This window comes from Odocoileus virginianus, chromosome 8, assembly GCF_023699985.2.
Source record: "Odocoileus virginianus isolate 20LAN1187 ecotype Illinois chromosome 8, Ovbor_1.2, whole genome shotgun sequence".
NCBI classification, from domain to species: Eukaryota; Metazoa; Chordata; class Mammalia; order Artiodactyla; family Cervidae; genus Odocoileus; species Odocoileus virginianus.
The window spans coordinates 17,815,507-17,827,698 of NC_069681.1; the positions used below are offsets into that span (position 1 = coordinate 17,815,507).

Here is a 12,192-nt window from a genome sequence, read left to right on the forward strand (position 1 = left end):
TACATACAGCAAGTTTTTATCAGAAAGTAAAACAGAACATTTTTGGGGGACAATAATTCCTAAAGTGCAGCATTGCTCCATGTTATGAACTGCAGGTTTTTGTCCCTGTAAATCTATATGTTGAAATCATAATCCCCAGTGCAGTGGTATTAGGAGGGGGGGCCTTTGGCAGGTCAACAGGACGTGAGGGTGGAGCCACCATGCATGGGTTTGGTGCTCCTACACAAGAGACCCCAGGGAGCTTTCTTGCTGCTGGCCCCTTGATCTCAGACTTCCTAGCATCCACACTGTGAGAAATAAATGTGTGTTCTTTAAGCCACCCAGTCTATGGTATTTTTGTTACAGCAGCCCAAACAGACTAAGACACTTCAAAACAAAATAAAAATGCCAAAATCGAGAATAGTTGAAGACCCTCTGGCAGGAAATAGCTGAACTTTTATTTTCACCATAGTGGCAGCAAAACCAAGACTCAGTGCAGCCAAATAAACAAATAAAAATATTTTTTTTTAAACCCAAAACAAAACCCACTGTGACTGGACTCATTGCTACTCCATCCCTCCCTCCAGTACCTCACTTATTTTTTCTTATTCTTCTGCTTCTGTGGCTTCACTCCCCTTGCTCCAATTTCCCCCCAACTTTAGCGAGGTGTAACTGACAAAACTGTATACATTTAAAGTGTACATCCTGAAGATTTGATATGAGTACATACTATGAAATATTTACCACAATCAATTTAATTAACATATCTATCACTTCGTGTAGTTACCCTCTCCTCTTTTTGTGGTGAAACTAGTTAAGATCTACTCTTAGCAACTTTCAAGCATACACCACAATATTACTATGAATTTTTTTTTTTTTTTGGTTGCAGAGCGTAGCATGTGAGATCACAGTTCCTTGCCAGGGATGGAACCTGCACCCCTTGCATTGAAAACTTGGGGTCCTGACCACTGGGCCATCAGGAAAGTCCTATAATACAGCATTAATAACTATAGCCATCATGCTGTACATTAGATCTTCAGAATTCATTCATCTGATAACCAGAAGCTGGTGCCCTCTGACCCACATCTCCCGTCCCCCTGCCCCGCACCCTATAACCAACATTCTACCTTCTGTTTCTACAGCTCAACCTCAACTTTTCTCCTCAGCTGAGTCTCCTCTCCTGCCTTTGGGCTCTTTCCTTTTTCCTAGTTGTACTTATTCTGCTTTGCAGAACAGAGTTGCTAGTAAACTTATTTAGAATACAAGCTTCACAAGGGCATGTGTCAAATCCTGCTCACGTCAGTAGCCCTGACAACCTGTGTGAGGTGTGTGGATGCTGTAGGGGAAATGAAGTCCAAACAACATAGAATCCTCTCCACAAAGTGTAGAAAAGAGAGACAGCAGTTTTATTACTGAATACATGTATCCAGAGCATGATGCTATAGGTACTCTGCACAGAAGATATTACAAAGACATACAATCCTGGCTCATTTATACAGGCAAACAGTTATAATCCAGCACATACTTACAGTCTCAAGATGAAAGATAACTGGTCACTCCCCTATAAGAGACCTCCCCTGGTGGCTCAGACAGTAAAGAGTCTGCCTGCAATTCAGGAGACCTGAGTTCAATCCCCGGGCCGGGAAGATTCCCCTGGAGAAGGACATAGCAACCCACTCCAGTATCTTGCCTGGAAAATCCCATGGACAGAGGAGCCTGGCAGGCTACATAGCGTCCATGGGGTCACAAAGAGTCAGACATGATTGAGTGACTTCACTTTCTTTTCTTTCCCCTATAAAAGGACTTGACAGCACACTTTCATAGCCCACTCTGAATTCACCCGGCCATGGAAGCAGCCATTTGTTTTACCTAGCTGCTTTTATCCAACTAATAAAGAGGATAATAAATCTTTTCTTATCGCTCTGACAAGCAAATGGTTACAGCTTGGAGAGCAGGCCCGAGGTTAAATTCTCCTGTGATGGAGAGGCAGGAGTGCTATCTTCCTAGCTGTTCACATTCCAGGGGGACGGCTCCAAGACTCTCAAAAAATTATTCTAGGTTGTTAAACTGACAAGAAGCTTCTAAAGATATATATACAGATATACATACATATATATTTATCTGCATATAAACCCACACATATGGGCTTCCCCAGTGTCTCAGTGGTGAAGAATCTGCCTGCAGTGCAGGAGATAGTTTCCATCCCTGGGTTGGGAAGATCCTCTGGAGAGGGAATGGCAACCCACTCTAGTACTCCTGCTGGAGGATTCCATGGACAGAGGAGCCTGGCGGGCCACAGTCTATGGGGTCACAAAGAGTCAGACACAACTGAAGCCATTGAGAACACACACACTCACACACATACACATACATGTATATATAGCTTCTGTGTAACTATAGATTCTATGTAGATACATATTTATTTAAATATAATATGTATAATATATACACATATATCATATATTCCTACACATATCAAAAGGTCTTTTGACTACAGAGAAATTTCATTTGAAAAATTTAAAATTTGTGCGCACACACATTCAATAAATATTTATTGCAGTGACATTTATGAGTTAAGTTCAGATAAAATCACTTGAATTTTTATTACATGGGGATGCCTACATATAAATTCTATCAATCTATCCTCCTTATATAATTTCACTACTTTTCAGAAGCAAGCAATTGTGTTAAACCACTTGGCCAAAAACACTGAATCTTTCAGTCATTAGATATTAGTCTATTCATTTATACTGACAATAAAAAAGTGTTGCCTTTCATAATAATATAAAGCATTATAAAGAAATACTGTACTAAGTGACAAAAAATTCATATTTCTGCTTCTTTAAATTTCATGTTACAGGCTTAATAGCACACAGTGAAACCAAGTACCATATGCAGAACTAATGAGAGCTTTAAAAAAATAACTTTATATTTTAATGAAATTGACCAGAACCATCCCCAAATCCAAAATTCCACCAAGCTTCTTTTCAATTATAATCTTTCCTGCTAGTAATTAAATACCAGGCTTCTGAAGAAGAAATAAATTCCTAAGTTGTGTCACATGAGTGAAAGGAATTTCTCTGTTAATTACTTCTTATTGACACCAGGAATCTAAGCACTTCAAGATAGTTAAAAAAATTTAGAATATGATTAACAATAAGCAGCAGGTAGCAAATACTTTGGAATCAGAAAATAGCCTAGTTTTCAGTCTATTACTTACAGAGTACTATGAATAAATATACTCTTACAATAATCTAACCTCTCTTGTTTTCTAAAATTATAAAACATCTATGTGCAAAATACTACAGAATCCAGAGATATAAACATTGTTACATCAAAACAGGACACCTGCTACCACAGATCTAATTTCCCAAAGGAAAACCCACCAGCACATGGGGGAATTCCCCAGAAACATGCTCTTTGGTTGAAGAAAAGAGCAAACAATATTTAAGGAGCTCATTCTGTGAATGGAGTGATACAAGACCATCTAAGCAATACCTCTGCCTAGTATCTAGCATTCAAAAAGGACATCTTCAATAATGATTTGAACAATTTTTGCATTCTTGATATGCCTTATCTGCATTTTACTAGTGCTTTTTAATGTCTAACCAGTGCTCGGTTTTACCACGTTGTAAGTCAAATATTTGTGAGAAAGTCAACTGTAAAGGACTTTAGGCAGGAATAGCGGCTCATGTAGTATGTGTGGGTAGACTAATAATGAACAAGAAAGAGGCCTTATGAGTGGGCCAGGGCATCTGTAAATAACTAGGTAACAGTCAGTTTGAAAGGGAAGAGCTTTTTTTTTTTTTTAATGCATTTGTTTGTTGTGCCAGGTCTTTTCGTGCAGCATGCAGGATATTTAGTTGCAGCATGTGGGAACTAGTTCTCTGACCCAGGGATCAAACCTGTACCACCTGCATTGCAAGACAAAGTCTTAACCACTGGACAGCAAGGGAAGTCCCAAAAAGGGGAGTTTAAAGGAGACTTTCCATTCCAGACACTGTACAAAGTCAGATTCTGTTTGCCAGGGTCACTGGGAACAGTGCTACATCTCCAGCTGCAGAACCATGTAAAAAGAGGAAGAGAAGCTGGATGGTGGAGAGCTGGGTGGTGAGAAATGTGTCTTTCTCATCTTTGCTACCCACCAAATGTGTATTACAGGTTGTACTAATCATACATCTACTGGGTGAAGAGGCTTGGATTTTTAAATGCAATGCATCCTGGTAGGAAAAAGTCCAACTCATACACGCATGTGTGTATGATCAGTCACTCAGTCGTGTCCAGCTCTTTGCGGCCCCACGGAGTATAGCCCACCAGGCTCTTCTGTCCATGGGATTTCCCAGGCAAGAACACTGGAGTGGGTTGCCATTTCCTTCTCCAGGGGATCTTACTGACCCAGGGATCAAACCCAGTTCAGTTCAGTCACTCAGTCATGTCCAGCTCTGCATCCTCATGGACTGCAGTACACCAGGCCTCCTTGTCCCTCACCAACTCCCGAAGCTAGCTCAAACTTATGTCTGTTGAGTCGGTGACACTATCCAACCATCTCATCCTCCATCATCCCCTTCTCCTCCTGCCTTTAATCTTTTCCAGCATCAGGATCTTTTCCAAGGAGTCAGTTCTTCGCATCAGGTGGCCAAAGTATGGGAGTTTCAGCTTCAGCATCAGTTCTTCCAGTGAATATTCAGGACTGATTTCCTTTAGGATTGACTGGTTTGATCTCCTTGCAGTCCAAAGGGCTCTCAAGAGTCTTCTTCAAATCTCACATACATACACGACTACTGGAAAAACCATAGCTTTGACTCGATGGACCTTTGTTGGCAAAGTAATGTCTCTGCTTTTTAATATGTTGTCTAGGTTGGTCATAGCTTTTCTCTCAAGGAGTATGCTTCTTTCAATTTCATCTGCAATGATTTTGGAGCCCCTCCAAAAATAAAGTCTCTCACTGTTTCCATTGTCTCCCCATCTATTTGCCATGAAGTGATGGGACTGGATGCCATGATCTTAGTTTTCTGAATGCTGAGTTTTAAGCCTACTTTTTCACTCTCCTCTTTCACTTTCATCAAGAGGCTCTTTAGTTCTTTGCTTTCTGCCATAAGAGTGGTGTCATCTGTACATCTGAGGTTATTGATATTTCTCCCAGCAATCTTGATTCCAACTTGTGCTTCATCCAGCTTGGCATTTTGCATGATGTACTCTTCATAAGCAGGGTGACAATATACAGCCTTGACACACTCCTTTCCCTATTTGGAACCAGTCTGTTGTGACATTTCCAGTTCTAACTGTTGCTTCTTGACCTGCATACAGATTTCTCAGAAGGGAGGTAAGTGGTCTGATATTCCCATCTCTTTAAGAATTTCCCCCAGTTTGTTGTAATCCACACAGTCAAAGGCTTTGGCATAGTCAATAAAGCAGAAGTAGATGTTTTTCTGGAACTCTCTTGCTTTTTCAATGATCTAACGGATATTGGCAATTTGGTCTCTGGTTCCTCTGCCTTTTCTAAATCTGGCTTGAACACCTGGAACTTCATGGTTCACATACTGTTGAAGCCTGGCTTGGAGAATTTTGAGCATTACTTTACTAGCTTGTGAGACGAGTGCAATTGTGCGGTAGTTTGAACATTCTTTGGCATTGCCCTTCTTTGGAATTGGAATGAAAACTGACCTTTTCCAGTCCTGTGGCCAATGCTGAGTTTTCCAAATTTGCTGGCATATGGTCATGTATGGATGTGAGAGTTGGACTATAAAGAAAGCTGAGCACAGAAGAATTGATGCTTTTGAACTGTGGTGTTGGAGAAGTCTCTTGAGAGTCCCTTGGACTGCAAGGAGATCCAACCAGTCCATCCTAAAGGAGATCAGTCCTGGGAGTTCATTGGAAGGACTGATGTTGAAGCTGAAACTCCAATACGTTGGTCACCTGATGGGAAGTACTGACTCATTTGAAAAGACTCTGATGCTGGGAAAGATTGAGGGCAGGAGGAGAAGGGGACGACAGAGGATGAGATGGTTGGATGGCATCACCGACTCAATGGACACGGGTTTGGGTGGGCTCCGGGAGTTGGTGATGGACAGGGAGGCCTGGGGTGCTGTGGTTCATGGGGTTGCAAAGAGTTGGACATGACTGAGCAACTAAACTGAACTGAGTGCAGCACTTTCACAGCATTATTTTTTAGGAGTTTGAAACAGCTCAACTGAAATTCCACCACCTCCATTAGCTTTGTTCATGCATATCCTGCTGTGGCAGGCAGAGCCTTTACCACTGAGCCACCTGGGAAGCCCTCTAACTCAAACCCTAGTCCCAATTATTTATTTAGAATAGATCAGTGCCTTCCAGATACTGAACTCTGGGGACAATGATGAAGAATATTTATTAATGAAATTTACTTCAATTTTCTTTAGCAAATATATCCAGTCCTTACCATGTGATGGGTTCTGCTCTAACCATTTTACAAATCTTAACAAGGGAACAGGACCAGGTGGGGTTGAAAACATCCTGAGAAGAGAATGAGGGCACATGCGTAGGACGGAATGACAAGACAATGGGAAAGAAAAGCAGGAAGAAGTCCAAGAAGGCAGATATCTGGGTAAAAAAATGTCAGCTTTGTAATTTTGCCTAAGACCCTAGAGACTGTCAATCTCAGAAAAATCTGCCGCAAGTTCTCATCACTGTGGGAAATGGTATGAAGATCAACTCTAAGCCCATGACCCCAGCTTTCTTGATCCAAATTTGTTCAATCATCTTAGTTCACATCAGCCTCTCTACTTTGGTCCAGTATCTGACAGATTCCTACTGAAAAGAGGAAGGACTAGGAAAATTCATGAGTGATTAGCTATACGTTGGCCCTTTAGAGCGTTGTCACCTGTTTCCTGTTTTCCAAAGTCCTCTGCCTCTGTAACACAGAGTTTTCTTTGAGTACACGGCTGTCCCAACAGGATGTACCCTCATCTTTGACTGCTTCTTTTTAAAAAATATTTTTAATTAATTAATGTATTTGCTGCATAGGGTCTTAGTTATGTCACGCAAGATCTTTCACTGTGGCACAGTGAGTCTAGGTATGGAGTGTGGGCCCCGCACTTGAGGTGTGTGGGTTCAGATGCTCCACAGCGTGTGGGCTTATAGTTCCCTGACTAGGGATCGAACCCACGTCCCCTGAACTGCAAGCTGGATTCTTAACCACTGGACCTGCCAGGGAAGCCCCTTCAACTGCCTTTAACAAGCCTTCTGAACACGGGAGAACACAGCATAGATGGCCTTTACCTGGAGTTTCGTCTCATTACTTCACCTCCAGGACAGAGAGCAGCGCACCCATGCTATTTTTTTTCAACGTGGATCACGTTGTATGGGTTTCTCCACAAGGAGAAACTGAATGACTGGCTGGAAATAGTCCACTGACCTCCCCCTCAATGGGCAAAGCTGGAGCAGCAAGGATACAGGCACAGGGGAGCGCGGTCAAGGCCGACACAGTCACGGATTCAGCGAACTGACAAATATGTGCTACAAGACAGATTTAATTTATTGCTTTAGCTTAAAACTGCATCCTATATTTAGAAACAAGTGCACTGTTCTATAATGTCACTATGTAAAAATAATATATTTTAGAAATAATATATAGACTATTAATATGTAATAATATATAGATTTATCTGTTGAGCTTAAAACTGTATCCAACATTTAGAAACAAATGCACTGTTCTATAATGTCAACAAGTAAAAATAATATATTTTAGAAATAATAAATAAAGTAATAATATATAATAACATAATATTTAGTAAGCTCAAGCATCATATAAATGGCTTGACAAAACACATCAAATTATTATCTGCCAAAACGTTCTTCTGAAGCTCTGAGTAGGATCTGAAGGGCAGAGATGCAGCTCCAGCCAACGCCCACTCCCTCAGGAGCTGTCCCTCCTCATGTGGGCAGAATGGCTGCCTCCAGGCACCTCTTCACTGAGGAAGGGGTGGTCCCTCGTGGATGGATGTGGCTCTACTCTGCCGGGTCCCTGTCTGATGAGGGACAGGCATTTCTACAGGCATTTCATCGGAGACAGAATCTCATATCACAAATGCTGTTTGGTCACACACAAACACAGACTCCTCATCCTGTGCTTACGCTATACTTAATACTTTTACTGTTACTTCCAAAAAGTATTTAAAGCAGGGCACTTAGCTTGTTTTGCTACAAAGTACTGTCATAACATGTGCTTCCCTGGTGGCTCAGAAGGTAAAGAATCCACCTGCAATACAGGAGACCCAGGTTCCATCTCCGAGTGAAGATCCCATGGAGAAAGAAATGGCAACCCACTCCAGTATTCTTGCTGGAGAATTCCATGGACAGAGGAGCCTGGCGGGCTACATGGGGTCACAAAGAGTCGGACATGACTGAGTGACTAACACACACGGTCATAACATAGAAAATGCTTCTCAAGTTACAAAAAAGGAGATAATTTTTCTGTATTTATTTGCCCACTACTTTTTGGTTTGTTTTTTGGTGGTGCTGAATGGCTTGAGGGATCTTAGTTCCCTGACCAGAGATCAAACACATGACTCCCGCAGTGGAAGCTCAGAGTCCTAACCACTGGACCACCAGAGAAGTTCCTACTTGTCCACTATTAAACCAGTCATTTACAAACAAGAATGTCAACTTCTGGAGACTCTAACTTAAAGAAATTTGACATTACCTTCAAAGATTGTCTCTTAGTCACATAATTCTCAGACTGAAGCAGTTTCTCATAGTCTTCAAAAATCTAATGAAAAGAAAAAAAAGAAATATTAAGAATGTAAACCCAGCAGTGATTTCTCTGTTAATTAAGTGATTAAGTCTGTTTGCTTCAGAAGTAAATCCCCAGTCCTTCAGCCCAGCCCAGAGGTTGTGCTGCGTATCTCTGGGTGGACTGCCTTTGTCCATGGGGAGGCTTCCCCGCTTCTCCATCCTCACTTACTCACAGAGATAACTGGGGGACGAGGAGGGCGGTGATACCACAGGCATGCTTCCCTCTGTTTTATTTTAGTTCTCCAAATTGGAAATTGAGTAGAAAAATGGAGTAATTGAGTCCTCCCAATAAATCACTTTGACTAAAACACCTATTTCGTCTTATTTTGGCTGTGCTGGGTCTCTGTTGCAATGCATGGGCTCAGTAGTGTTGGCGCACGGGCTTGACTGCCCCTCAGCATGTGGGATCTTCCCGAACCAGGGATGGAACCCACATTGCCTGCATGGGCAGGTGGATTCTTAACTCTAGACCACCAGGCAAGTCCTGAAGAAAGCATCTATTAACTCATCTAATGAGCGGCAGGATAACTCATTTTATGCCATTTTAAAGAAATGTGCTTATGCAGGCTTGCTGGTAGCTATTAGTCTTTGGATAATTTGACAAAGTGAAGAAGAACTAAAGAGCCTCTTGATGAAAGTGAAAGAGGAGAGTGAAAAAGTTGACTTAAAGCTCAACACTCAGAAAACTAAGATCATGGCATCCAGTCTCATCAATTCCTGGCAAATAGATGGGCGAAAAGTGGAAACAGTGGCTAACTTTATTTTTGGGGGCTCCAAAATCACTGCAGATGGTGATTGCAGCCATGAAATTAAAAGATGCTTACTCCTTGGAAGGAGTGTTACAACCAACCTGGAGAGCATATTGAAAAGCAGAGACATTATTTTGTCAGCAAAGGTCCGTCTAGTCAAGGCTATGGTTTTTTCCAGTAGTCATGTATGGATGTAAGAGTTGGACTGTAAAGAAAGCTGAGCGCTGAAGAATTGATGCTTTTGAACTGTGGTGTTGGAGAAGACTCTTGAGAGTCCCTTGGATTGCAAGGAGATCCCACCAGTCCATCCTAAAGGAAATCAGTCCTGAATATTCATTGGAAGGACGATGCTGAAGCTGAAACTCCAATACTTTGGCCACCTGATGTGAAGAGCTGACTCATCTGAAAAGACCCTGATGCTGGGAAAGATTGAGGGCAGGAGGAGAAGGGGACGACAGAGGTTGAGATGGTTGGATGGCATCACCAACTCAATGGACATGGGTTTTGGTGGACTCTGGGAGTTGGTGATGCACAATGAGGCCTGGCGTGCTGCGGTTCATGGGATTGCAAAGAGTTGGACATGACTGAGCGATTGAACTGAACTGAATTTGAGAAGAGATTGAAGATCCTTAGCAACTCATAAAGAATCACAGTGGCACCTCCACAGCATGAACAGCAAGAGGAATCGGGCCACGTCTGCCGCACGCTGGCCACGTGAACCCCAACTGTCCTCTCTGGCGCACTTCCACGCCCCCCAGAAGCCGGGAGACGCTGGCGATGGGGGCCCGTTTCCCAGTGTGACTGGTCATCACACACAGTCTAGGCCCTTCAGTTGAAAGTTCAGTGTCAACCTCTGGTCACACACAGGCACACTCAGAGGCCACTTAGCTTGGGGGGGCAAGCCTAGCAGAGAACTGAAGGCAAGAGAGTTTAGGGGCTGGGGAGGGAAGCAAAGGGTCCTTGGAAGACCAAATGCCAGGTATGAGTGATGAGGACAAGCTGTGCTCACTGATGAGAATGCCCAAGAGAGAATTCAGAAACAGAAAACAAAATCATGGAGCTCCTGTTAAAGTCACAGTGATTTTTTTTCTTTTACTTGAAGGACTTATTTATTTTGATTGTCATGGAACACAAGAAGGATTTTGTGGGTCACTAAATGTATCAGACAAACATCATGGTAAATTTTACTTGTAACCAAAAAATGTAAATACATGCATATAAGGTATTATTGACTCCCTAGGCTACCAGTTTCATTATTTTAGGTCATATATCATGTTCTCCAGCTTCAGGTTTACTACTAAAGAAATAAGAAACTCAACAAGTATGAAATGTTTAAGGAGCATGAGTTCTTAAAGCCAATGTTCAGGTCAGTGCAATAGGCTCAGTATCTGTAAGACTACTAAATTACACAAGATGTGACTATAAAGACAAATTTAGGTAAATAAGGGTCAAAGAGAATGAGCTTATGGTCTCTCAAATTGTTGCTTATTATCCTTGAGCGCAAATTGCACAATACATTATTTCACTCATTCTATAGAAAAGATGAGGAGTTGATACACAGGTTTTGTCATAAGCTATCTTTGTCTTCTTATTTTCATTTATTATAAATATTACATCTAATGAATTTGAGAAGACTATGCACTATCTCCATAGTGAAGGACAGGGAAGCCTGCTGTGCTGCAGTCTGCTGCTGCTGCTAAGTCGCATCAGTTGTGTCCGACTCTGTGACCCCATAGATGGCAGCCCACCAGGCTCCCCCATCCCTGGGATTCTCCAGGCAAGGACACTGGAGTGGGTTGCCATTTCCTTCTCCAGTTCATGAAAGTGAAAAGTGAAAGTGAAGTTGCTCAGTTGTGTTCGACTCCTCGAGACCCCATGGACTGTAGCCCACCAGACTCCTCCGTCCACGGGATTTCCCAGGCAAGAGTACTGGAGTGGGGTGCCATTGCCTTCTCCAGTGCTGCAGTCTATGAGGTCACAATGAGTTGGACATTACTTAGTGACTGAACAACAATGAGTCTTTAACATTCCATCCAGCATGTACAGTTACTGAACAAACTATAGTAACAGTCTGTTCCCTAAATTCAAACATATATGAGTCTCTTTTAGTCTTGAAGCTTTTGGATACATCTGACAGTAATCTTTTCCTCCCTTCATATTTCACACTTTGATCAAAGTTCTCCAATTGATTCCATGGATTTTCTCTTGATAATTTTAGGATATGAAAATCACTTTTGATTTCATGATTACATTGATAATTCTTAATCTCAAAGGAAAAGCAGCAAACAATTTATGAAGAAGAAAGCCATAGTTTAATTTCTATGATTTAGATGTATGAAAACACAGGATATGGGTAGGGTATTCCATAGCTTCGCAGAGTCATCTGTTTCCTTTTATCTTTTTGTGCGGCTAACTACAAAATTTTAAATTACACAGTGGCTTGCATTATATTTCATCTGGACAGTACTGGTCTAGAGTAGCTAAACACTGCAACAAACCATGTAAAGTTTTGTCTCTAAGGTTGTGCTATGTTTTACTTTAATTCATGGCAAATAGACAGGGAAAACAGTGGAAACAGTAGCTGACTTTATTTTTTTGGACTCCAAAATCACAGCAGATGGTGATTGCAGCCATGAAATTAAAAGACACTTACTCCTTGGAAGGAAAGTTATGACCAACCCAGAGAGCATAT

At 41.8% G+C, this 12,192-nt stretch overlaps 1 protein-coding gene across 8 annotated transcripts in view; it reads right to left on the reverse strand.

The window, feature by feature from the left end:
• CAB39L (calcium binding protein 39 like) overlaps positions 1-12,192 on the reverse strand; it is an 88,235-nt gene that overhangs the window by 11,925 nt on the left and 64,118 nt on the right. For all 8 annotated transcript variants that reach the window (XM_020904026.2, XM_020904025.2, XM_020904020.2 and 5 more), the window contains one exon: positions 8,660-8,725. In XM_020904026.2, the coding sequence (XP_020759685.2) occupies positions 8,660-8,725 (66 nt within the window). The remainder of the gene's footprint in view (positions 1-8,659; positions 8,726-12,192) is intronic.